The sequence below is a fragment of the Haemorhous mexicanus genome, chromosome 14 (genome assembly GCF_027477595.1).
Source record: "Haemorhous mexicanus isolate bHaeMex1 chromosome 14, bHaeMex1.pri, whole genome shotgun sequence".
Classification (NCBI taxonomy): domain Eukaryota; kingdom Metazoa; phylum Chordata; class Aves; order Passeriformes; family Fringillidae; genus Haemorhous; species Haemorhous mexicanus.
Window position 1 is genome coordinate 16,084,735 of NC_082354.1, and position 27,030 is coordinate 16,111,764.

The 27,030-nt window shown below is 46.2% G+C and overlaps 1 protein-coding gene across 1 annotated transcript; it reads left to right on the forward strand.

Annotated features, from left to right (window-relative positions):
• Window positions 1–523: 523 nt before the first annotated feature.
• Window positions 524–26,965, forward strand: LOC132333739 (sodium/hydrogen exchanger 2-like). Its single transcript, XM_059859132.1, has 12 exons — window positions 524–767; window positions 2,152–2,615; window positions 3,356–3,606; window positions 6,731–6,948; window positions 10,523–10,719; window positions 13,947–14,036; window positions 16,209–16,279; window positions 17,333–17,497; window positions 17,931–18,045; window positions 19,230–19,364; window positions 24,219–24,291; window positions 25,158–26,965. The coding sequence occupies exons 1-12, from the start codon at window positions 524–526 to the stop codon at window positions 25,301–25,303; spliced, it is 2,169 nt and encodes a 722-aa protein (XP_059715115.1). The 3' UTR covers window positions 25,304–26,965.
• Window positions 26,966–27,030: the final 65 nt, after the last annotated feature.

The window sequence follows — 27,030 nt, forward strand, 5'->3', positions numbered from 1 at the left end:
AACTGAGTGATTTGCTTGTTTTACCAAATGGAAACTGATTTCCAGTAATGTTTGTGTTGTGCTCTTTGTGTAGGCACTGCAGAAATCCAGGGAAGCCTCCGTTGTGATAGAGATGTTTTGGGATGGGATTTTTTATAGGGCCTGTTCTGTCAAGTTTGTCTGTTCTAACAGCAGTGAAGGTTATTTTTTTTTTCCCTTCAAGAGAGGTTTATGAGGGGCTGGGAGCCAAAACACATCAAGAGTTGGGACCAAAATGTGAGTTTTGCCATTGGTCTGAGGGCACACGAGGCATTTCCTCAATGAATCATCTACAGGAGGAGCCCCTATTCGGGCATGTGGCACCAAAAAGCACCACTCTCCAGTGGGATCTCCCAGCTAGAAGCTGATGGACCAGGGAGGGAAACCAGCCTGAGGTGGAACATTTGCTCCTCCCTTTGCATCCTCCCCCACGAGCTCCGGTGCCTCCAGCAGCGCTTCCAACCACTCACCCACCACAGCAGGAGCAGCTGTGGCTTCCAGGGCCATGGAGAGCCAGGGATGCAGAGCTGCAGCTGTCCTGGCTGGCTCCTGGCTCTCCTGCATGCTCCGAGCCCCCCGGGTGGGAGCCCTACAGGAGGACGCGGTGCTGGAGAACATCAGCTGGGCTGCCGAGGACGCGCAGGGCAACGGCTCCTCGGAGCACGCCTTCTTCTCTCTGGATTACCAGCACGTCCAGGTGCCCTTTGAAATCACCCTCTGGATCATGCTGGCATCCTTGGCCAAAATAGGTGAGGCCTCCTAAGAGGATGAGGAGGGATGGGGAATCTGTGGAGGTGGTGTGGCCTTTCTCCATCTCCGCTCTGGTTTGGAGCCTGCGGTAACGTGCCAAACCTCAGAATTCACACACTGTGTGCCAGAGACACTGCACAGGTGGAAAGCAAGTTGCATTTTAGGTTGGGAATGCTGGTTTTTCCATCTAGAAATGCACTGTTGCTGTTAGGAGGAAAAATACTGGGTTTCCAGTGGGAGGAATTTGATTTAACTGCAGGGCACACCAAGGTGTGTGTTCACCTTGATTTCCTTGTCAGCCACGCTCTGTGCAGGTGGTCCACTGATGTTTCCATCTTAAAATGAAGATTCCTTATTTTTCTAGAAGTGCCCTGTGTCTGGTCAAGGAATAATTCCATCCATGTCCAGGGTGTTACACAGCCTAAAATAAAATCTCTGTGCATTGATTGTCTTGTGCAAGGTCATCTAAGAAAGATTTAAGTTATGCAAAGTATCTGATCTTTTTATATTTTCCTCTGAAAAACTGGGGACAGGAAAGCGAAAATTATATAAAAATATTTTTCTCCAGGAATTGTCTTAAATTCTGTTAAATTACTCCTATCCTAAGTTATCTTACAGCATTTGTTTTCCTTGTATTTCTTTTCCTCAGAATGGAGGAGTTTCTAAGATTGAGTTTGATCAGAATTTTTCAAATGGAAAGAGTCTTTTTGTCTGACTAATTTCATGCTGCATAATGAGACTGTAATTCTAGTCATATGCATGAAGGCATAATAATGATCAGAGATTTAAAAATATTTTTTTTCTAATTAGGTTTGTTTCAATGACTTTTTCTTTTAATAACTCACCTTATACTTGCGCTGGTTTTTCTAATGTTGGGCATTGCACAAGACAGGCTTGATTGGATATTTTTTAGCTTTTTAACTTTAAATACTAATGATTAAATGCTATTAAAAGTGGACCTGTTTATAATTAATGGAAGGATTTTTGTGATTTTTTTTTAATGTATAGAATCTGTATTGTGTTTAAAATTAGAAGTTGCTATTTCTGTTAGTGCTGAAGATTGGCTGCTAACTTGATTACATGATTAATAATTCCAAATACTGTTTTATTTATGCAGATTATTACTTTTTGTTTATTACCTCAATATATATCTCTAACTTTATTCTGTGGTGAAGTGAGGTCTGAACAGGCAGTAATTTGAGAAAGTTTGGTATTTTCAGTAATTTTTAGATTTTCTAACCAATTTCTGAGCAACTTCTCCCTCACCGTGTGAATTTATCTGTCCTACTCCGAGGTGTAACCTGCTGACAGTGGGAGTGTGGTGACCTTGGGAGGGTTTGGGCTGGTGAGGTAACACCAGTTTTATCCTTCCGTGCCCTGCAGGATTCCATCTCTACAACAAGCTGCCCTCCGTCGTTCCCGAAAGCTGTTTGTTAATCTTTGTGGGACTCATCATGGGGGGAATCATCTACGGGTTAAACGATAGGTCACCACCAGTGATGGACAGCGACATCTTTTTCCTCTACCTCCTGCCCCCCATCGTGCTGGACGCCGGCTACTTCATGCCCAGCCGCCCCTTTTTCGAGAACATCGGCACCATCCTGCTCTACGCGGTGGTGGGAACCATCTGGAACGTGTTTGGGATTGGGTTTTCCCTGTATGGGATCTGCCAGGTGAAAGCCTTCCGGCTGCAGGACGTGTCCCTGCTGCACAACCTCCTCTTTGGCAGCCTCATCGCCGCCGTGGACCCCGTGGCCGTGCTGGCTGTCTTTGAGGAGATCCACGTCAACGAGAAGCTGCACATCCTGGTTTTTGGGGAATCGCTCCTCAATGATGCTGTGACCGTGGTAAGGACCAGCCTGAGCTGAGGTGTTTAACCTGCAGAGGATGGTGCTGAGTGATGGGGTGGAAGATCTGCAGAAAAGGAGGCTCAGGGAAGACTTTATTTCCCTCTACAGCTCCTTGAGATGAGGCTGTAGCCAGGCGGGGGTTGATCTTTTCTTCCAGGGAACAAGTGTCAGGATGAGAGGATATGGTCTCAAATGTCACCAGGAGAGGTTTAGATTGGCTGCTGGGAAAAATTTCTTCGTGGAAAAGGCAGTCAAGCATTGGCAGAGGCTGCCCAGGGAAGTGGTGGAGTTACAACACCTGCAAGCGTTTAAAAACCGTGTGGAAACAGCACTTGGGGACATGGTTTAGTGGTGAACATGGCAGTGCTGGGTTATTGGTTGGACTTGATGATCTTGGAGGGCTTTTTCAACCTCAATGATTCTGTGATTTGTTGAGGGAAAAGTCATCAACAACCCCTTCTAGCAGAGGACTCGTGGTCCAGTTCTCTGGCACTGAGATCCTTGGCAGCATTCAGGTGAACTTAGAAGTTTTCAGATTTCTCTTTGACTCCATGTCTGGGGACAGAAATGTCTGTGAGGGCCACAGCAGTCTCCTGGTGGGAGCCAGACCTCCTGGGCTGGAGGTGACTCTGCACTGGCAGAAATCCCAGTATTTGTATTTGGTGCATTTGGTGTCATGACCATGTCTGGTGAACATCCAGTTAACAGCTGTTTCCCTCTTTCCTTCCCCCCCCAAGGTGCTCTACAAGCTCTTTCGCTCTTTCTGTGAGATGCCGACCATCAAAAGCGTGGATGTTTTTGCTGGAGTTGGAAAATTCTTCGTGGTTGGGCTGGGAGGAGTTTTAGTGGGGCTGAGTTTTGGGTTCACTGCTGCCTTCACCACGCGCTTCACCAAGGACATCCGTGTCATCGAGCCCCTCTTCGTGTTCCTGTACAGCTACCTGTCCTACCTCACTGCAGAGATGTTCCACCTCTCCGGGATCGTGGCGTAAGTGAGGCCCTGCAGCTCCTCTCTCCAGGAAAGTTTCCTGCCTATATTCACTGAAAAATACCGAAAAACATTTTAAAATTTGGCAATCTGTGTATGACGAGGAGCAGGGCCCTCTCCAAGTGTCACTCTGTTTCCCAAATTGCACAACAATGGCTGACAGTGGATTTCTGTAGGTTATTGAGGAATGTTTGTTTGAGCTCCATGGTTTTTGTTTGGAAAGGCTGGATGCTCCAACAGTGAGGTGTCTGGTAGGTTTGGCAGAGCCAGAAGAAATTTCTTAGCTTATTTTGTTATTTTCCACATGGCCTAGTCAAAACCAACATGGGAAGAGTTACAAGGAGAATTTAGTCAGCTCCTTGGAAAGGTTTGATCTTGGTTTGCAGCACTTCTGTTCTCACATCCCCTTCCCCATCTGCATGTCCTGCCTGGCAGCCCTTGGTGTGACACAACAGCGAGTGATGGGATGGGAACTGAAGCCTGAAATATTCCTGCTTTTTGGGAGCAGAGGATTCTAATGGAAACCTCTGCTTTGCAGACTCTGACTTGGCTCCAGAGGCTCAGACACAGCTCATGTCCGGTCTCAGGTGTCAGCCAACACCTCTGTCTGCAGTAACATTGGGAATCTGCTTGCCAATTTCAGCCAAAGCTGTCAGAGATCATTCAGTTAATTTAATTTTCTTTTAACTGGGTAGATTTTTCAATAAAATGAATAATTTTGGGCCAGATCCTTCAGATTTAAGAGCCTAATTAAGCTTTGTGCTTACCTTATCGGACATCTCACTGTCAGAGCAGATGCTGAGACAAAAATAGCCATAAAGACCCCAATGTTCACCAAAATCTCACCTTGGAAAGCCGAGAGAGGAAAACCAGAGGGATCCAGCCCTGTATTCTATTGAGTGTGGTTCTCCTACCCAAACTGAGTCAGCTGGGGCTGAGTATCACAACCATTTAATATTCCCCCAAAGACACCAAAATACACCTACCCTGCATCAGTGGCTGCAGTGTAAACAACTGTGCAGCTGATGAGAAAGAAGATAAAAAGAAAATAAAAAAAGAAGTGGGCTCCCAGCTCAGCACAGAAGTATCTGGGAGATCTATTTTAAAACTAATGATGTTGCTTTGGATATAAACCATCCCTGTGTCTTGCAGATTTAGTTTCCTCAGCTGGTTAATAGGAGCAATATTTGAGTGTTACTGAAAACAATTCCAGCTCTGGGAATAGGTAGGAAAAGCCTATTTATAGGAGTGCAAGACAGAACAGTGAAATAAATATGCTGCATAATCATCGTGGAGCAGAAAACATTCAATCCTAATGGTGTCTCCTTCTATCAATCACAATCTGCTGTACCCATTATGGAACCCATTTGCTGTTCTTTTGAATAATGCATTTTTTTCTAAAGCAAAACAATGGCAAAGGCAGCTGATTCCTGCACTGTGCCCTTCTAATTGCCAAATTATAAATGCCTGTCTGATAGATCTGGAGTTCAAACAATTAATTCTGTTGTGGCCAGGGAATACTGTATTATAAGAAGCTGCTTTTGGCAGTTTGTTTCTTTGAAAAATAATTTGCCAAAAAAATAAATTCTACATACTCAGAAAAATATAAAAAAAATCTGAATACAGCTCAATCTGTGAAACTGTTTTGCAAATGGGTTTTAGTTGGATTTTTTCCTTTCTTACTCTCTTTTTCCCTGCCCCTTGCCTTTGTGGCAATGTCCATCTTTAGCCAGGACAAGTTTATTCTCTTTCTGTGACTGTGCTGTGATCCCATGTCCATTCTCCAATAAGCATTCCCCCAAACCACAGCTCTGGAAGTGACTTGCCCATAAGTACTTGGATTTCTTCGTTTTTAACCATAACTACATTCCCCACTATTTATTGAGGCAGACACAGAAATGAAAGACTTTATTTATTTATTTTTTTTTCAGTCTGTGGTTGAGTCCCTGTTGTTCTTTCTGGCAAAGCAGGTCAGACCTAAAAAGGATAAATCAAACCAGACCTGTATTAGAATATTTTTATGTACTGGTACATTTTCGTGGGAGATGAAAGATGTGAACTCAAACATTTGGTGAAAAAGGGACTTGAATCTTGGTTCCTGCTGCTGGAAAACAGAGGATCCCATTCCTCAGCAAAAGCATTGTGACTTTCCCAATTCTGCCCTTTCCTATTCTCTGCTTTTGCCACAAATCTTCTCCCTAAAACCTAGTTTTAAATTCAAACAGACCCAAATGTTTGTATTCAAAATAATGCAAAATGTTAGTGAAATTCTGGGGTGCAAAGCAGTAATTGCCTGGCAGTTCTCTGAGCAGCTCTGGTGGGTGAGCCACCACCTCTCTCAGCACCTTTGTTTGGGTCACTAACCTGTCCTGGTCCCACCCAGAGCCAGGGACAAGCCAAGGGTCTGCTTCTCTGTTGGCTTTGCTGTGATCCAACATTGTGATGTTCCCTGTGGAGTTGGTTTTCAGTGCAATAAAAATATAGATGGCCTTACCAAGCAGCACTGAAGTCAGATCTTGGAAACTTAAAGCCCTTTTTCTATTCCTGCTGCAATATTTAGAACAAAAATGTTTTGGTCCAAATTAAAATATAAAAAATGGATTGCTGGCCTGAAAATGTATTGATTTTTGACCTCCCAGGATTGCTGGCCTGAAAATACATTGATTTGAAAAGCTGATGAATTAGGCTAATGCCATGTTCCCTGGGACTTGAAGAACCAATTATCCATGAAAAATTGCCAGGCAATTGCAAGGTCAGAGTTTGGCAAAGTTAAAGAATGGGAAATGCTGTGTGGGGATGGGAAGAGTTGGGTGTTAGTTGGAGGTGTTGCTTTGTGCTCTGATAAAATGCAACAGGTGATGAATTGTTCACCTGTTAAAATCCAGATTTGGACAGCTTGGGCAACCTATGAAGTATTTTATTGTCCTAGTGGTTCTGATATTCTTGGCCTGATGCAGGAAGTGAATCAGCCCTCAGTGAAATGTCTGCAAACATCCAAGACTTGATGAAACCCACTTTTTTCATAACTGATGTGTTGCTTTTCTGTGTTAAAGTAGAAAAACATATTTTTCTTTTCATATTTCAAACTTATTTATTTTCTGGTTTTTATTTTTCACTTCCTCAGCATCATTTCCTGTGCCATGGGCATGAAGCGTTATGTGGAGGCCAACATCTCCCTCAAGTCCCACACCACAGTCAAGTACTTCATGAAGATGTGGAGCAGTGTGAGTGACACCCTCATCTTCATCTTCCTCGGAGTCTCCACCATTGGAGAAAACCACGAGTGGAACTGGCCCTACATTTGCTTCACAGTCATTTTCTGTCTCGTTTGGAGGGCACTCGGTAGGGGAAGTTGTAGATCTTGCTTTTTCATGTGTGGTGTTGTTTATGGGAGTGAGGAATGAGATTCCATTAGCTGAGAGGGTGCTCTGCCCCTCCATCATCCTTTCCTGCTCTCTCTGCAGTGAGAATATTCCAGATGGGAATGCTAGGACTGGACTGGGACACCCCAGCCGATGCTTGCTGCCCCTCCATCTCATTCAATTCCAAATCTCCCATTTTGCTGCAATTCCCTGCTCTGTGCACTCACTAGTGCTGGATAGAAGCTCTCATGAGATCTTTTTTATCAATGTCCCTTTTTTGCCATGATCTTCCTTCACCCTCCTTGATTGCCTCAATCTCCTCTTCCATTTCAGTGTTTTTTAGTCCCTTGGTATTCTCCCAGCAGGAGGGAATGTGTAGGTACATACCTTGGAGTTAGAGCTCCATGAAAATCCTCTGAATTTAAGGGATTTAATTCATAACAAGCTGGTGTACAGCAGCATCCTTCACTGGGAAGCTGGAGGAACATTCCAGTAGCTGTCCTGGGCAGATGAGATTTGGGACCTAAACTGTGAGGATGCTCCTGCTCTTACTCAAGAATTTCAGGTCAGGGTTGAGAGTGGCAGAATTGGGGAATTGCTGAGGTTGGCAGGGGCCTGTGGAGATCATCTGCTCCAACCCCCTGCCCAAGCAGGGTCAGGCAGGTAAGAATGTTCCAGATGGCTTTTGGTTATCTCCATGGATGGAGAGTCTACAGCATCCCTGGAAAACCCCTCAGGGTGTGTGACCAACCTCACAGCAATAAAGAGACCTAGGCTTGGTGATAAAGAGGGGCAAGGCAGGAAAATACTCTCCTGATAACTTATCTCTGCAGTTTCTTTAGCTCCAATTACAATGCAAGCCCAAGTCCTGGTTCCAGGATTCCCTGGGATCCCATTTTCATGCATGGAAAATGACCAGACAAAATAGATGTGCTTTGTTTCCATTCTCCTCAGTTGCATCTTGTGCTGGTTCCATGCTGGGAGAGGCTGGACCTCCATTTCTCTTATGTGTTTGGCACCTAATGAGTGCAGAGTGCCTCAGTTATGGGTATTTTTATATCTTAACAATATTTGTGAAAATAATAGCACGCATTTTTGGCAAAGAATTTGAGTGCTTAAAAACGTTTGACAGGATTTTATGTTTACAAACCAGTAAGTCAAGCAGTGAACTCGAATTTGACAGACACTTCAAGAAATTGTTTAAATAGGTTAGGCCATGATTAGCAAGGCAGAGCAGAATGGGGTTTATTAGCTGTTAGGACATGCCAAAGTTTGTTTTAATAACTGTGCACCATACTTGGAAATGTGCTCATTAGTCAGTTTTTTGTACATTTGACTGTTTTATTTCCATTAAGTGGTTTCTCTTAAATTACTTGCTCAGATGAAAAGAGTTCTCAGGGAGTTTGTTTTTTTTTTTTATTTTAGTTCAAAAATTCTTCATTGCAAGATATAAGAACATAGCAATGCTACAAAAGTACCCCAGAAATCCTCCCTAAGCACAGCCCTTCTGAGAGCAGCTTAAATTATGCAGCACATTATTAGAGAAGGGCTCAGGCTGCAGCCATCCTTTTCCAGTCAAAATCTCCCTGGAATTAAATCAGAATTCACAAACCAGGGCTGGAGATTGTCTGGGTGGTCCTGACCAGGGTGGCCCTGTCCTGCAGCACCTTCCTGGGAAGCTGTCACAGAGCTGGGAGGGTGAGAACTGGGAAGGGGCTGCACCAAGCCAGACTGGGAAACTCCTGCCTTGGAGATGCTGGCTGAGATTAGACTTTGGCCTGCTCTGAGCCATCCAGCAGCTCCGGATTAATTAATAATTAATTCATAATTGGATAGTAGGGAAGATTTCTTTGTGGAAAGGGAAGCCAAACATTGGAATGGGCTGCCCAGGGCAGTGGTGGAGACAACAACCCTGGAAATGTTCAAAAAATGTGTGGGTGTGGCACGTGGTGACATGGGTTAGTGGTGGCCTGAGCAGTGCTGGACGAGTGGTTGGACCTGATGATCTCCAAGGGCTTTTCCAATCTCAATTCCAGGATTCTGGAGGTGCTTGAGGCACTGATCCAGAAAAAGGAGGTGCCCCCACATTTCTCTGCAGGAATTTGGGATTTTTGAGTGTGCAGTGCTGGGATTGCTGTGTAAACTGTACCCCAGTCCTTCACAGAACACTCTCAGTGCTTTAAATGTTTGAGAAATGATTTTGCTGAAACCTGGGGAATTCCTTTGGTACGAGGAAGATCATCTAAAAAGGAAAGTAGAGCCCTTGCATGGCAGCACTGGGGCTCTGCTGGTATCCAAGCCCTGGGGAGATTTCCTCCTGCTCTTTCCCAAGGTATCTGCAGGAGAAAATACATTCTGCTCAGAATGATTAATTGTATGTCATCACTTGGAGCAAACTGGCCTTGAATTAGTTTAGGGAATGCTAATAATAATTTATGAGGAAGGATTAAATGAAGACAAAGGCCAGGATATCAGCTCAAGTAAATTTTGTTCCTTTAAATCATCAGCACTGCCTGAGCTGTAGAGTAAGTGTGGATGTGATCTGAGGGAGGCTTTGTTTTATTTATTTTTTAAGTTGCAAAGAACCTTGACACCCAAGTGCTTCCTGTCTGCTGGTCTGGGCACCAGTTCTGCAGAGCTCCAGAGATGGGGAAGGTGCCACAGGGCTCAGTTACTGAGTTCCCTATTCCCAAACATCCCCAGCTTTTTGTTTTCTTCACACTCCTCCAATGTACAGTAAAAGTTCAGCTATTTTTAGCTGGAGGTGTGTGGGAAGATGTTTGATATGTACATAATAAATGCACTGTTTTTATTTCTTTTACAAACACCCTCCAGAAAAGCAACAGTGCTGTGGCTCCAGCTAATTCCTAACAAAAATCAGTGACAGGAGGTGTCATCAGTTCTCAAAATGGCTGGTAATCTTTGGGAAATGGGATGTTTATCACGTCCTTTGGGTTTAAAATCACGGCCTCCTGATTTAAGGCCTGACTTTTTGTACCTTTCTGCATCTGTTTGTGCATTTGCAAATGGCTGTAAATCACAGCAATTGCTGTGTCACCTCACCTGGCCTTTAATTTGTGTAGTATAAATCTGAGGGAAAGAAATAACATTAACACCGGTGGAATATAGCTACTTATCCGAGCTACTGCTTGGAAACTTTGGCAAATAGGAGGGCAATTTGTGGTTAATTTGTTGCTGTTGATTTGCCTCAAAAGCTTTTGTAACCTCAGCATTTCAGTCATTTGTTATCACCAATTAGAATAAATTAATTAATATTTCAGGACTGTAGCCAGTCAATATTTGTAATCTCTCCAATTAGAAATATGTTGGGGATTAAATTTTATCTGCACAAAGCAAATTTCAACCTGTTGGATCAGACTGGAAGAAAAGTTCTCCAGTGGCATTTTGGGAATATACCCCCTTGTGCCCTGGCTAGTTCCTTGTAGATGGTGTTTACCAGTTCTGTGATGTTTTACTGGAAAATGTAAGATCTTGAGTTTTCTCTGATTGTTCTATTTAACTGATGTGCCTCAATCTACCTTCCTGCTTTTCAGGGGTTCTTGTGCTGACTTTCTTTGTGAACAGATTTCACGTGAACACCATCACCAGTAAGGACCAGTTCATCATCGCCTATGGGGGGCTCCGAGGGGCCATTTGCTTCTCTTTGGTTTTCCTGCTGCCTGACTTCCACAGGAAAAAGCTCTTCATTGCAGCAACAACTGTTGTCATCCTCTTCACCGTGTTCGTGCAGGTATAACCAGTGTTGGGCACAGATTCGGGATTAGGTCCCTTCCAGGAGTCTGGTGGAGAAGGTTCCTCTCCCTGATGCTGGGGCTGTAAGTTCTGGTGCTCCAACATTGAGTTTTAAGGAATTGTGGTGCTCCAGGGCTCGGAGGAGCAGCAGCTCTCAGCATTGCTGTGACATCTAGTGGTAAAACCATTTCTGCAGCTTTCTGTGGGATCGGGGTCTTGGATGTGTCCCTGCTCTTCTCTGACCAGCAGCAAGTCTCTAAGGGCTTCTCTAAAGTCCAGCTCTTAGTTCATCTGGCAAACACAGCCACATTGGAAGGAGGCTGTGGTGGAACAGTTGGGGTTGTCTTGTGCTGGAGTCAGCAAGGCCGATGTCCACCTGCTGGTCATCCCACCAAGTAAAGAGTGGGTCTCCACGGGACTGAGGTGAGTGGGATGTGGGGGTTTGGGAAAGGTCTCATATAGAAAAACTCCCTGCAAGCTCCTGGTCAAGGACAGGAGGTCCATGAGGAGCTGCTGCCCTGGAGCAGAGGAGTTTCTGGAGATGGTGGCTCGCGGTGGCAGCTGCTGAGTGGCCCCGTGGCTGAGCATCACCCTCAGAGCAAACTCCTTCTGCTCTTCCTGACTGAACAGGTGAGTGTTGAGCACTGGGACAATGTGGAGGGTTGGGGTTGATTTTGCTTCCCCACATCCACCCAAATCCTCATCCTGAGCTGGAGAAGTGGTGGAGGATGGATCAGAGCATGTTGTGCTAATGGGATTGGAGCTGGGAGCTGCAGGGCAGTGGGACTGGGCACAGCCTCAGCCTGAAAGGAGAGAGCAGGGGCCAGGCCGGTGGGGGGATGTGCTTAGGTGGAACTTGACAAGTTTTAAGATGCAAATGGGGGTGAGAAATTGAAAAGCCCCTGTCCCCAGGCACGTCCGCTCACGCAGCGCCGCTCCCGAGCCTCACACAAAGGTTGTTCTAAAGCAGCAGCTCCAGGCTTTGGGAAATCCTTCCCGGGCTGGGAAAAGGGCTTTTGTGTAACCTCAAAGCTCAGCTGGTGATGTCATCCCCGTGCAAAAGGGTGAGAGTTAAACAGGGTCCCCGTGTGGCCGGGGAGAGCCCCTGACCCTGAGCCATTCAGGAGCACTGTGTCTGCACAGGGGCTGTGCTGGGCTCCAGGGACCTGCACTGCTGGGGCCACCACCACAGCAGGGGGAGGGAAAACCAGGAAAATTACTTAAAACCAGAAAGATATTGCTGTAGATCAGCACAGAAAAAGGTGGGTAAATGTAACAGACCCTTCAAAAAGCTGGGTTAGCAAATCAAGTTTGTGGTGCTGCTGCCAGACACATCGATGGATGCATTATTGGAGAGGAAATAATTTTACCGTCCCAGCGTCTTTCTGTGTGAAAAGGGCAAGAGAAGTATTGGCTGTGAAACAACTTCAGTGCATAGTGGGCATTTCTGTTCTTGTTTTAGGCAAATGTTTTCTCTATACTCACAGTGATCTTAATATAGACTTGTTGGGGAGTGTCTGTGTTAAAAAAGGACAGAAACCAAGGCAGAGGTGATTTGGGCCCTTCTAGGCTGGTTTGGGCCATCTTGTCAGTGCTCAAACCCTCCACATCTATGATTCCCTAGGAAATCCTGCCCCTGCTGGCTGGAAACCCTCCTGCCACAGAGGAATCACCACCCCATGAGCAGCTGGGCTTGGCCACCCGTGGCTCTATCAGTGTATTCCACAAGCCAGGAAACTCCTCTCTTTTGGCCTTCCTAACCCAGTTGCATAAGGCTCTTCCCACAACAAGCCTGGTTAATCATTTTGAGGAGGTTGACTGAGCCATTGTCAATTCCTCAGTGCTTCCAAGCAGGCTGGCTATGTGCCACGTAGACCAGGAAGTTCTCCAGGGAGCTCTCTGGGCTCGTCTGGAATGTCACAAACCCCCTGTCATTGTTCTGCCTCTTGGTGTGGTTTTAAAATCAAATACTGCTGGAAGTTCACTCTCTCAACTTACTGGCCCCTGACCTCTGCCATGAAATTCTGAGCAAATGTAATAATTGTGAAGGGGGGAGGTTGTTTGATGCCTGCACTGTCCCACTGGATTTCTGGAGGTGGAAAACGTTGTGTGAGCTGTGCTGGAGCTGTCAGACACTCCCTGGGGTGAGTTATCCCTGGTGGGTGGAGGAGCAGCACAGGGGACCTGCAGGTGTGCTGGGAAATGTGTGGCCTGGAATGACACATGGGATTCCCATAACACTCCCAAATGCTGCTTTAAAATGGAAACAACTGCAGCTGATTATCCAGGAAGGCAAGAGGCCAAATTACACAGTCTCTGCTTAATTTTTGTAATATCTGTTATTCTGGAATTTGTGAGTTCTGTGTTATTGACTCTGAATAGTGATGCATTTTTTATTGCTATTAGCTATTTAAATGACACATTAATTGTTTCTGCAATTAAAAATGTGTTCGACTCTGTGCCAGCATTTGTGACATTCAGAAGTCATAAACATCAACTACTCCATCATTTTTGCTGTAAACATGTCCTAGAAAAGTCATTTCATGCAGAAGCTGGACTAAGAAACACACCACAGCAGCATTCTAGCTCTCTCACGAGGCTTAAAGGATATTAAAACTTTTCCTTGACCCTTCCCACCAGGTGGATGCTTTGATTAGGAAACTTATCCACTGGCTGGCCATCAGAGATCCCTGGAGTAATGGTGTGTGACACACAGTGCTTAAGGAGTGAGCAGACAATTGCTGGCGGAGGCTCCGTGCTGAGAAATCTCAAGGATTATCCCCATTTCAGGCATTTGAACTTGGATTGTTTCGAGCCCCTTTCCATCTGGGAGGCCACGAGCAACAGCAAACCACAAACCCAGCAACAGCAAACCACTGGCTTGACCTTGGAATTATTGGTTGGCTTTTTGTGGTCTCGGAGAGGCCAGAGGAGGCCAGCGGAGGTTTCTTCCCCCCATCCTGAAGCCTCTGTGAGTTCCTCACTGTTGACAGGTTCCTACCAGGAGCAAACAAAGTGTTTGGGCTACACCTGGGAGAACAATTTCTAGTCCTGTTGGAGCTTTGCAGGTTTTATCCTGCCAGGAAAGCAGGGCAGGTGAGGGAGGCTGCTCGAACACCAGAACAGGGTCGCTGTGGCTCAGCCCCACGCTGGTGGCTTTTGTTCCAGTGCAGGAAAATCAGGTGTGAGGAAAGGCTGATTTCTGTGTCTGTGGTTACTCTGCAGGGAATGACCATCCGTCCCCTCGTTGACCTGTTGGCTGTCAAGAGGAAAAGGGAGAGTGCTCCCACTGTGGGAGAGCAGATCCACATTCGGGTAAGTGGAGCATCCATCAACGCATGGCCAGAGTGTTCTGGTCTCTCCTGCAATGTGTGTGTCTCCAGGGACCCTGCAGAGCTGCAGTTTTACCCAAATCCTCTGCAGGTCAGCCCCTTTCCACGCTGGAAGTCCTGTTCAGGTTCCTAACCGTGGGGTTTTTTTGCATTGTAAGAGCAGCCAACAATCAGGCTGATGTAACATCAGGTAGTGCACAAACATGAGAGAAAAAGATGATTTCTTGCCCAAAACTTTAGGCTCTGACCTAACTCTAATTTCTCTGGTCTCTTGAATGAGAGAAAAAAAGAAAATGAGGCTTGATTTCTTTCAGTATTAGGAATTTCCATGTGTTCTCCGGTCCCATCACCACCACTGGCTCAGATATTTTTACAAAAAAATGAGGAAAGAAAGGATAAGTTTGGTGCTATATTGGAGGGAATCACCATCCCTGGAATTATTCAAGGCCAAGTTGGGTGGTGATTGGAACCACGTGGGATAGTGGGAGGTGTCCCTGCCCATGGAAGGGGCTGGAATGAGATGAGATGTAAGGTCCCATCCAACCCAGACCATTCTGTGATTCTACATCCATAACTCAAAGGTGGGATTTCATTCCCCTTGCTCTCACCACCCAAATGTTGGTATTTGTAGTCACAGGGGACTTCAGGGAGAGGCTCAGCTCCATGAGGTCAGCTGCTCTCCTGCTCAGCTGAGCCTTTGCATTTGCATCTGCATCCAATGGAAAATTAATATATTTCTGAATCTAATTGTTCAATCCCAGCCACATTTCTGTGGGTATGGCTCCTTCAGGAACATTATTGTCATTGTTTCTTTAGCAATAAAGCCATTGGGGCTGAGGACATTTGTAAAACCTGTTTGGCATCCTCACAATGGGGTTGGACTGCAGGGCTTTGTCTGAGGTTAACACAGACTTTTCCAGTCATGAACAGAGAAGACTTTGTTCTTTTGTTAGGGTGTGAATGGTAAATCATCTCAGAAATGTGTTTATTAGGAGATGTGAGCTGAAAATGGCCATGCACCAATTAAGTCGAGAAGATAAAAATGCAGATAGTTGGAAATCAGGGATGCAGAAGCCAGAAGCAGCTTTCTTCCTCAATTTTTTTTTTACCATCTGGATAGTTGGGATATTCTTGCTCATAGGAGTGATGATCAGAGTGAATGTAATTCCAAAGAATCAGATTAGTTTGGGTAGGACTTTAAAACTCATCTCATTCCACCCCTTGCCATGGGCAGGGACACCTTCCCTTATCCCGGGTTGCTCCAAGCCCTGTCCAGCCCGGGATGGGACACTCCCAGGGATGGGACACTCCCAGGGATGGGACACTCCCAGGGATAGGACACTTCAGTGCTTCCCTCCAGTGTCGTGTTTGTGGAACTCACAGCTGCCAACAGCCATGGGAGGGCACTAAACCCACACCAGGCTGCAGTGCTGAGCCAGCTGCTCTGAAACTTTTCTGTCTCTGACCCCCCAAAAAGATAATTTAAAAAAAAATGTAAAGCTGTGGAAAGTTCCAGGGTCATCAGTACCTGAGTGTGGAGGGCAGCAGAGCAGAGCCCTCTCCCAGTTTAGAGATGCCATTAGGAGGGAAGGCAGTTTGGGAAATTACAGGGATTTAATTTTGAGGTGGAAAACCCAACCAGGCTGTGACTTTTTAATATAATTTTAACCAGTAATAATGTATTCATATAAAGTATAATATGATGATTTTATTTAGTGGGAAGTATCTGGGGGAAGGCAGTATTTATTTTTCAAGACATTGAATTAACATTTATGTGTTACCTACATTTATATCCTGAAGACACTGATTCCCTGAGACAAATTGTCCTAAAAAACCCCAAAATGAGCCTTTCCTGCTGGCCAAGGCCCAGAGGGCAGAAGATGGGAGCCATCAGCCCTCCTGTACCTATCACAGAGAGCAGATTCATGGCCCTCAGCAGTTATCCTCTGCTTGCCCACACCTGAAAGCAAACCACTCATTGTACTCCCGCACCAGTGGATGGAGAATGACCCCAGTGCCTTCTCTCCTTGTTTCCCAGCTCCCTATCCTGAGCTGGAAGCATCCCATCCCCTGTTGTGTGTTGGCTTTTGCTGTTTGCTGGCCGGGTTCATCACGTATGCAACCGGCGTAGAGCGAAATCCTCTCTCCTCTTTAGTTCTTGGATCATTTGCTGGCTGGCATTGAAGATATATCTGGACACTGGGGACAGTATTACTGGAAAGACAAGTAAGGATTTGCCAAAATACAACTGTGTACACGTGTAGGAAAAAAAGGGAGGTTGGTTTTTATTCCCAAAGTTTCCGCTGTGGGCAGCTGGGCCTTGCTCATCCTCGTGGCACGAGGGAGGGGACAGAGGGGCTGCTTTTCCTTGTCCAAGGGGACACCAGGTTTTCAGGGCACTTCCCTGCTTGCAGACACTTCTTTTGCATCACCCTGAAAAGATTCTTTCTCCTCTCCTGTTGTGTTTGTCCCTTCTTGCCCAAAGAAATCTGCTGGAAGTGCCACGGCCATGACACGCAGCCTGTGCCAGGCTGTGCACAGTTAACATTAAAGAGCTGAGTTTGCAGCACTGCTTGTTGTGGACTGAAATTACAGAGGATCTCTACAGATTTCTGTAGCAAAGTGTTCAATTTTCATTAAATTCTGGGAGTTTGTATGTTTTAAAATTTAAAAAAATGCGTCAGAATTAAAAAAAAAAAACCAAAACAAATACCATAAAATATACTATAAAGACTATTTACCAGGTTTAATTCCTTGGTGGTCCAGACACAGATGCAGCTGGTAGATTTTTTAGGAATGACCATGCTTGGAAGTGCCACTAGAGGGTATGGGAGACACTGCTGCTGAGGAGCATCCTGGCTCCTGGTGAGCAGATCTTAGAGAGACTGATGATCTCAGAGGTCTTTTCCAACCTAAATTATTCAACAATTTGAGCAGAAAAGAAGAGGAAATGGATCAAGAGGGAATCTGGAAGTGTTGACATCTGTGGCTACTGCAGATGTAGCTATTCTAGAAGAGTTCATGATATATCTGGTACTTTTGGGGAGTTTTTACTGTAATTAGTGAAGTTTTAATATTTTGACTCATGTACTGTAATGCAGAAATAATTAGGGACTGACCTCTTGGGCCATCCATTTCTGAGGAGGAGTTAATGGGATAGAATGGAATTTAATGGAATATGGGGCACTCGTGGGCTGTGACCCTGCTGCCTTGCTCAGGTCTGTTGATGCTGGTGAGCCAGGGGAGAGGCTGAACCCATCTCATTTTGTTCTCCAACAGGCTGGAATATTTCAACAGCAAATACCTGCAGAAGATCCTGCTCAGGGAGTACGACCAGCCCAAGTCCAGCATCGTGCTGCTCTACGAGAAGCTGGAGCGCAAACACGCCATGGAGCTGGCCCAGGCTGGGCAGCTGGGCCACGGCCTCGCCCACCCCTCCTTCCTGTGAGCAAACACCAGCTCCAACTCGGCAGCTGGGGGCTAAAAATGATGGGATGGGTGAGCATCACCCGGCATTGATGGTGGCACATGGAGGGCCACCTGTATCCCCACGAGTTACAGGGAAATGGTGCTCTGAGGGAGAGGCTCCTGCCCAATTTTGGATGGGTTTGCACTGTTAAATGTTCTGAATGGCCACTTCAGACCTCACAGATGGTTCTGCTCTGCCACAGCTCCCCGTGGCTCTTTTATCCACCAGGGAGCATATGGACAGCCCAGCTCTGATCCAAATGCCAAATTCCTGCTTTGCCACGAGCTCCATCTGCAGAGATGAGCTGCTGGCCACATTGGCTGTGGTGGGATCCCAAAGGGGCACCAAGATTTGGGGATGCACTTTTTGTGCATCTTCCAAAATAAGGTGTTCTGCTTTCCTTTGCAGCAGCAGCGACAGGACTGTCTTAACAGACCAAAAACTGGAGGACACTCCAAATCCTGATGTCCTGGACAACATGCAGGAAATATTGGCGAGGAACCTGTACCGGATCAGGAGGACGGTACAACTTCTCCCTCCATCCATATTTTAAGTGTCCAATGACACAAATTTCCTCGGTTATCCGAACAGCCTGAGCAGATGTTATGAATATTTCCATAATTACCCAGGATGTCTCTTTGTGAGGAGAGAATAGTTGGCTGTGTGGAGCCAGATCCAGTTTCCAAGTCAGTGGCACATTTCTGTTTGCTGCCTGACAGCTTTTGAAAGGTTCACCCAGTCAGCCTATAATTTCATGGAATATTTTCGGCATCGGTACCCGGCAGGGAAAAGGAGAAAGGAGGAGCACGTGGAACTTCAGGCATATCCAGCAGCAGCTCTAGGGCAGAGCAGGGATGGGGTGATCCTCATGGTATATTTTTCCCCATGGATGAGTGGGAATTAATCTGCAGAGCTTTTAAATCCAGCCAGCAGTTTTGCCATGGAACTGGTCCTGGTAGTTAAAGGGCATAAACCCCACTTGCTGTTTACAGAGTCATGGATCATGTCTGGGGTTTCACACAGCACCTGGAATTGCTGTTCCTAGGGAGGCTTAGCCTTAAAATCCACCTAAGCCTTTGTTTTATGGATTGCACGCAAAATACAGAGTCCTTAGGGGTGGGGCTGATGTGGGCAGCTCAGCACAGAGGGATCAGCCTCCCCCTCCTGTCCCTTTGCTGAGCTGAGAGAAACAATGGGATAAGGCTGGGAAGAAGCCTATGGACATGGTAGAGGGATGAAGATGAAGGCACAGCTCCAGTTTGAGCTTAGTCCTGCATTAATTCAGCCTAACCCCTTGTAGAGACAGCATTATTCCAGCTCCCACTGGTGTTAGTGGGAGATTTCAGCTTGGCTGGGTGATGGCTTTTGAAGGATTTATGATTCCAAATGATTTATATAGGAAGGTGGGGTTAATACAAAACATTGGGGGCTGAAGCTGTGAAGGCACCTCGAGCAGAGTCACTGCACTCTTTGTGTCACCTGGATACCAGGTGTAACTCAGTCTTGTAATTCAGGGATTTCTTGGGTGACTTCACATTAAAAAAAAGCAGAGTTTGGAGTCCCACCTCCCTTCTGTGGCTCTTTCCATCCCCCCCTCTCCCAAACCAGTGTATGCCCATAGCTGGGCGGGGTGGCTGCAGGGGGAGGAGGGTCCTGCAGGAGGGCAGCGATGGTCCCGTGTCCAGCAGCCTCGTGTGTCCCCTGCAGGGCCCGGCGTACAACAGGCACACCCTGCCCGGGGACAGCGAGCCCGCGGAGCGGGCCAAGGAGATCCTGATCCTGCGGCACAAGAGCCTGCTGGTGGAGCTGGGCGGGAGCGACACCTGCAGCTCCAGGAAGGAGGTAAGAGGGAGCGCAGGCTGCTTTCCCCACAGGCTGCTCATTGCTGGTGGTGTTTCCTTCGAAAGACAAATCTTGTTATTTTAACTAAAAAAAAAAGTCTCGATCCCAAATCTCATCCCAGTGAAAAGGAAAAATACCAAGGGAAAAACTCCCCAACCCAGCTCCTGGCAAAGCAAGGAACCATCCCAAGCACAGCCCTGTTCAGTGCTTTGTGACTTCCACCCATGCTGGGAAAGTTCTTTAGTGAGCAAATGTCACTGGCTGGGCTTCACCCTGTAGATCCTGAGGTCTGGTTTTCCCATGTTTTGTTTTCTGGGAGATTTCATCAAAGACAGGAATTTGTCTCCCCCATTGTCAGTGGTCCAGAGTGTAAATATTTGAAACTGCTCAGTGTTTTTTTCCCCTCAACTCTTTTGAAAGGACAGAAGCATTTTTGTGATCTTTCTTATGCATTCTGGGGCTGAGTTCTTTGTTTTTAACACATCTACAGATCTGGGCAGGCTTGAAAGAAGTAAAATAGAAGGAAGTTTTGCTTACCAGATTCCTGTGAGAAATGAAAATTTTTCCAATTTACTTCTTGCACAGACAGCTCTGTGTTGGTTTATCTTCTGAAACAGAGGAGAAACAGGTTAATACAACATCTGTGCCTGGTGAAGACTTTTGCTCTTTGGAGATTGGTGAGAGAAGCTGGGCCAACGTTTAGCTATGGTGAAAAAAGTTTTCCAGGAATGATGCACGAGGAGCAGGCTTGGTTTTTTCAGTTCCTGCCATCCTCTGTAACTCTTTAGAGGAAAGGTGTTTAACCCTTGTCACATTTTGTTCACAAATGCCCAGGTCAGCAGCAGTGCAGAATCACAGAACGTCCAGAATTGGAAGGGATCCATGAGGATCGCTGAGCCAGCTCCTGGCCCTGCACAGGACAGCCCCAAGAAATCCTACCCTGTGCATGAAAGTGTTGTCCAAACACTTTCTTTGAGCTCTGGCAGGGTTGGTGCTTGCAGTAATTGTTGGGCCATCCCTAAATTTCACTCACTTCTCTGAATTTTAGGTTTTGATGGCTTGAGCTGGAGCACTGTCCGTGTGACTGTGATCTCTAATCTGAGCAGCCAGGCTCCATCACTGATGGGAACAAAACGACCTTTTAGAAAGAAACAAATTACCCTTCCCTGTTTAGATAGTAATTTTCCATGACAGCACAAGAACTCAGGAGTGCTGTGGACTTTTTTCCACTCCAATTTCCTTGTGGAAGTGCCAATCATGGAGGAACCCACCGGGAGCGGCAGCACCGCACCAAACGCTGCTGGTGCTCAGCCCTTCCTTCCCAGAAAGGTGTTCTGGCTCTTGCAAACAACTTAAAAGATTTAATTTGATCATTTACATGCTGATTGGTACTTACAATTCAGAATAGATAGGCAAGAACATGGCATGTTCCTGTAGAACATTTGGTATAATTAAACTTCAAAAGAGCAACATCAAACTCCGGCTGATTTTGAGCACGACGTTCCCTCCTTTAAGGATATTTGATTGTTAACCCTTGTGCTCCTGCTTTCCCCTTCTCTGCTGCATTTGGTGGGAAGTTCAGGAGCTTTGGGAAAGCTGTTCCTCCTGTTCCTTTGAGTGCTTGCAGCTGGGCTTTGGGGGAACAGAATGGTCTTTGGGGAATTGCAAAAGCAGTAGGATTCACTCTGTGTCTGTGCTGACTTGTGGATGATGGAAAATGCCCTCTGAGGGTGGGAAATGCTCTGTGGATTTTGGAAAATGCCAAGTTGATGCTGAATACTGACTGTTGTGTCACTGGAGCCACTTGTAGGTGATGCTCACACCCCTTCACTGCAGCCACCTTGGCCTTGTGCCAGGCCAAGGGAAGCAGATGTAAATCCCAGAATAGTCTGGGTTGGGAGAAACCTTAAAGATCATCCAGTTCCACCCCCCTGCCATCAGGATGTCCTGTCCAAGCTGGGAGATGGTAGTAAATACTGGGAGCTGATCCCAGTGACACCTGTAAGGGTGGTTCTAACCCAAGAACCATCCCTCAGTGCCCAAAAGGACAAGCCAGGCCTGTATTGTGTCACCAGCAGCTTTTCTGCTTATTTTTAAGAATAGGTGCCTCATTTACTGTGAAAAGAAATAAAATGATGCCCCAAAGTGATGGGATAATGCTCTAATAGAGCTCTGAAATATTAACACCATATTAATTTTATATATATAATATTATATAATATTAAGGAGGGTGGGTGAATGCTGTTACTTTGTGCTGTAGGAGGACAGATTGCAGAATTTGTCAGCAGAAAGAAGGAACACTGTGCTAAAAAGTAGAGTTTAGCCTATTCTAAGCAGCTCAATACTTACCAGTTTTTGGGAAAAAAGCAGCTACTTGTGTTTCTTCTATGCCAAATTGAAAAGAAAATTATATTTTCCTGATTAAAAAAAGCTATTAATGAAAAATGTCAATAGTGTTAGAGATTTGTCTGATTGTTAGATATTCCATCTTTTGTAGTCCCACAGGGAAGGGTTTGGCCTTCCAGGTTTTGAGTCAGCAAGAAAAACTTGAATGCTGTTGCTCCCCACGTTTTTCTATTCTACATCTCACCACGAGATGGAAGCATTACAACTGTGTTTGCAGCCCCAGCTGGAAATCCAGAGATGGGGAATAATCTTCCAGCAAAGGGCCACAGGAACCCCTGTGGTGCTGGTGAAACTCCTGCAATTCCACTGCCAGTCTTGGAGGAAAGCTTTGGTGGTACCTTGAGCATTAGGAGCTGAGGGAATAATTTAAAAATCCCTTTTCTTCAGTAGAAACCCTGTTTTTTCTGTTTGGTGTCTGTTTTTCTCTTTTAGTGAAGCTGCTGAGAGCTTTGCTGTTAAATATGAAGCTCTTGTAGCTCAGTTAAATATTTTGTTTATCATATTTTATTAGGGGCTGGTTGGTCTTTTCGCCCCAAACAAAATCAGGGATGTGTGGGAGAATATCCCTGTTTGGGTTGGTGGCTTCACCAGGCTGGGGAGGAGCCAAGTTCATCTTGGCTGCTGGACAATCCCTCTCCTTCCAGGGGAGAAGGCAGTGCCCACCCTCCCCAGGAGGGACACAGCTCTGTGCCCAACACCAGGCTCCAGCCAGGAGAGGGTGGGATTGGACAGGGATGATCTTTGAAGTCCCTTCCACCCCAGAATTTCTGTGGCTCTGAGCCACCTCTCCTGGGTGGCTTTAGGTGCCTTAGGGGTCTCCTGCACTTCAGGCGCTTTTACAGCATGGAGAGAGGGCTCTTGGAGCCTCCTCCAAGGAGAGTTTGGAGAGCAAACAGGGAGAAGCAGCAAGAAGAGAATAATCTTCCTTCCTCTGGAGCAGGTTAAATGATTTACACCAGGCAGAAGGACCTTGGCAGGAGAACGAGGTGACTTCAGCTCTGAACCACAGCCCAGAGGATTAACTCCAAGACTGTCTATTTCCAGCAGAAAGTTCGCCTTCCTCTGCCTAAGGACAAAATTCCTGCTGAAGGCTGCTGCTTCCTGAAGCTGTGCATCATTGCTGGCTTCCAGCACCGGCTGCTTTTGGGGCTTGCCTTATTTTAGGCAGGGATCCAGCCCAGCCTGAGCTGGCAGGGCAGATTCTGAGACCCAGGACAGCTTTTATTTACCACGGAGCACCCAGAAAATCCTTGCACCTGTAGCCAGGCAACTTGGTCCTCTTTTCTCCTGCCAAAACAGGAGTGCACTCCCCCAGAAGGAGCTTATTTGGAGCTGCCTGTGAGCCATGTGCGTAAATGACAGAGTGCCTTTGGTAATTATGTCAGAGCCCTTTCATGGAGCATGCTCTGAGAATCGTTCAATGCCCCTGGGAATGGCTTTCCAGGGAGCCGGGCGCTGCTGCCGGAGCCGGGAAGGCATTGTTATTAAAATGGTCAATAAAAGGGAGAACAAGGGATGGAGGGCAGCGGTCCTCGTTAGGGGAGGGAGGAGAACGAACCGAAACAAAATAGAAAACCAGGCTGGGAGGTGTCCAGAGTTATTTTGGCAGTCTGGGTTTCTGGACCGAGGTGCCAAATCACAGCTGCGTGAGAGACTTATTCCCAGTTTGCAGAGGCACCGAACAATCCAGGCGGCATTGTGCTACCTGATTTTTATTTTTTTCATTCCTATTTTTTTTTTTGTCCTGGAGGGTGGAGATTAGCACTGGAGTGAAAGGACAGGGAGCTCGTTAGTGCCAGCTCGTTACCTGCCTCCTTGGCCTGCAGCCAGCGTGGGGAACAGCCAAGGTGAGAAACATCCATATCCTGGGGACAGCTTTGCCTTCTGCACTCCCTGCCCCATTCTCCCAGCTCCAGGGCTGCTCCTTCCCATCCTCTCTGCTGAACCATTCCTGGGGAGCTCAGACCTCTTCCAGAACTCAAAACATAATTGCTGTATTGTGCCATTTTAATTCTTTAAGCCTCTGACACTGGCTCAGTTTTATTTCTAAATTCTGGACAGTCCACAAAGAGCTTGCAGTGTTGTTCAGAGAAGCTGTGAATGCCCCGTCCCTGGAAGGGTTTTAGGCCAGTTTGGATGGAGCAACTTGGTCCTGTGAGAGGTGTCCCTGCCCACAGCAGAGGGATTGGAACAGGATGATCATTAAGGTCCCTTCCAATCCAGGCCATTCCATGATTCTATGTTGTAGCAAATCACCATCTGCAAATACTTCCTGCCATCTCTTCAGTCTATTTTTAGCAATCCTTCTTTTTTTGTTGTTGTTTGTTTTTACATGGCAAAAGTGAAACGAAAGGGAGTGGAATCCTTAGGGATTGCAGATGCTTGGTTTATGAGGCAGGAGTGTTGTGACCAGGTTTCCCAGGGCACTGAAGTCCTTCTCTCCCTCAGTCCCAGAAGGAGGACTCGTGCTCGGCGCAGGGCGAGGCCAGCCCGCAGCCCAAGCTCTGCCGCTCCTTCACCGGTAAGTTGGGGAGCTGGGGGTCGTTCCCTGCCCTCCCCTGCCCACCCTCATCCCCGTGGAATGGCCCAGCAGGTGACAAGGAGGTTGTGGGACAGAGTGGGGCTCCTGAAATAAGCATCGTGGGTGAGCAAGAAGAGCTGAAAGAGCCCTGGTGCCACCTCTCAGCCCACCTGAGGTTGGAGGGAATGGTTTGGGCTCTTTCAAAGCCATCAAATCCAACCCCTCTGGATGAGGTCAGGTTGCCTCATCCAACTTGAGATGTAGCTGTTCCAATCCACAGTTTACCAGGAATGCTTCAGTAATGTTCTTCCTGAAGAAAACCATGACTGTAAGCAGAGAAAAGTGATAAAACCCATTATTTCTGGGTAAATTTTTTATTCCACCCCAAAGAAAACATGAGCACCGTGGCCCCTGACATACAGTGGTGTCAGAACAGGAGATTGTAACCCTTCTGTCATGGTTGCATGTTCATCCCTGTCAAACAATCCCATAATGTGACAACATGACATTCCAGGTGCTCCAGCAGGACACCTGCATTGTCCAGAACTGATTTAAGGAGCTCACCAAGGTGAATTTTTGCTCTGCAAAGCTGCAGATGTGGACTGACAAAAGAATGATGATACTGATCCAAATGCTTTATATATTTTGAAGTATAAACCTGGGTTTAAATCACCTTTTTTGGCTTTTCCTTCCGTGGAAACACTGCTCTTTTTCTCCTGATTTATAATTGGAAAATGGAGTGGATCAGCTCATCCCCAGAGAGCACATGGCCACCTCAGTGTTCCTTCATTCCTGCTGAACCACCAAGAGGGTTGTTTCTCGTGCTTTTTCTCATGGTGTTTCTCGTGGTGTTTCTCTTCCCACAGTGGGGAACACGGAGAAGGTCCGGGAGGTGAAGGAGAGCCGATCCAAGTCCGTGTGTGCCATCCCGCCGCCCCAGCCCAGCGGCACGGGGGTGAAAGAGCTGACTCTGGAGATGTACAAACACAAGGGATGCTCTGGCTGCCCCTGAGGGATCTGACTCCTTCAGGGAGGGCTGTTCCATGTGTAGATAATGTAAATAAGCTGCACATTGTAAAGGACAGAGGAGACAGGGCAGAGTATTCCGAGTGGTTTGCATGGAAAGTCGTCTTGTTGCCCAGTGTTGGGTTTTCAGTGGGAACTGAGGGAAAAGATGCCCAGCAATGCCAGAAATGGCTGAGGGGGCATTTCTAAGGAATTTCTAGGAAAAATTAACCTGTTCAGTCTGGGAAAATTGCTGAAACTGCCTACAGCTGCAAGAAGGATGTTTTAATAAGGTGAGATATGGGATCTTCTCATTAGTTTTCAGGGATAGGCTAAACAGCAGGGAGCATTTGGATTATAGGTTGGGAAAAACTTGATAATCTCAAAGAAGGTTTTATTAGGGGATGGAGGAAAGAGCAGAAACAGAAACAGATTTCTTCTTCTCCTCAGGAACTGATGGATCCTGAGTATAAACATTAATCTCATGAAGCCCAAAGTTAAATGACATAGTTAAGTAAGGGGCTGTGTCTTACCTGAGGGATTGTCCCACACTCAGCCACAATTCTGCTAATGAAGAATTATGGCAGCCGAGTTAAAAGGGAGAAATATGTTCTTACTTCTTTTTGAAAATTTATGTAAGGAATGATTCACCTCCAAGTTAAAAAGAGGAGGCTCCAAACCCAGTGGTGATAGCAGGAGATGAGGATGACAGCCCTTAAATGGATGGGAAGGGTTTCTGCTGTGGTTGGTCGCATTAATCCTGTAAAGATATTTTGGGATGATCTGTGCTGCCATAGCTGGGAGCTGTGGGTTTAGAGAGGTTTGAGAGTGCCAAGAGGGTGACCCAAACCCTGGCTGCTTCTCCCAGGAAAGGTGTGAGCCCTTTGCACAGCAGATGCAGGAAAGCTCTGGGGATAGGACCTGAGGAAGACAGGTAGCCCCAGCTTTGGGTAATTTTTTTGGAACTCCAAGTAAGGTCAAGCCTTTGAATTTTTGTCCTTACTGAACCTGACAGGACAAGTTTTAGTTTTGTGTTGACATTTTTCTTTCTCTTCTCCTTCCTCTGATCCAAGAGTGTTTAATCTGAACGAGTGGCTCTTTTTGAAACAGCATTAAAAGGAACTGTAGGAATTCACAGACTCCCCCCCATGATATTTTTGGGCTCACAGAACCAGTCTCCTGTGGGCAGAAATACTCCCTTAGGAGACCCCTGCATGGTACATTGGGGCTTTCCTTTTAAATTAAAGGCCCAAATTTGTGTGAATTTGCTTTGCAATAATCCAAGGTCTCATTTTCTTCTGAAAAAAACTCATGATGGTGTCCTGGCATTAGCTGACGTGGTTCATGTTGACTTGAAGGTCACTCCATCACTGGAAATTCACTTCATTGCAAAGGAAAATCTGAGCTTTTAGCAGTAGATGTGTGTTTTACACGTGTATATACATATGTACATATGCATGGTTTTTAATATAGGCTCATTGTCATCTTCCATTTATTACAGTTTTGGGTTTTTTTCGTAGTTTAATCCATGTGCATGGCAGCCATGTGGGTTTGGCTGTACTTGGTTTAGAAAACAGCCCATCTTTGAATATGTTGTGATATATTATACAATCTAAGACATTTATGAATATGCTGCATTGTTCTACATTTCTGTTTCAATTAAACTTGCTGTGTTGTGGGATCATCTCTGAGTTATTCTCTCCTTGCATCTTCAACATTCTGCTGGTGACATCA

Excerpts from the sequence above, each read along its gene's own strand:
- LOC132333739 (XM_059859132.1), top strand. The coding sequence starts at position 524 with ATGGAGAGCCAGGGATGCAGAGCTGCAGCTGTCCTGGCTGGCTCCTGG. Across the intron at positions 6,949-10,522 it reads TCTCGTTTGGAGGGCACTCG|GGGTTCTTGTGCTGACTTTC; the intron begins GTAGGGGAAGTT and ends CCTGCTTTTCAG. Across the intron at positions 10,720-13,946 it reads TCTTCACCGTGTTCGTGCAG|GGAATGACCATCCGTCCCCT; the intron begins GTATAACCAGTG and ends GTTACTCTGCAG.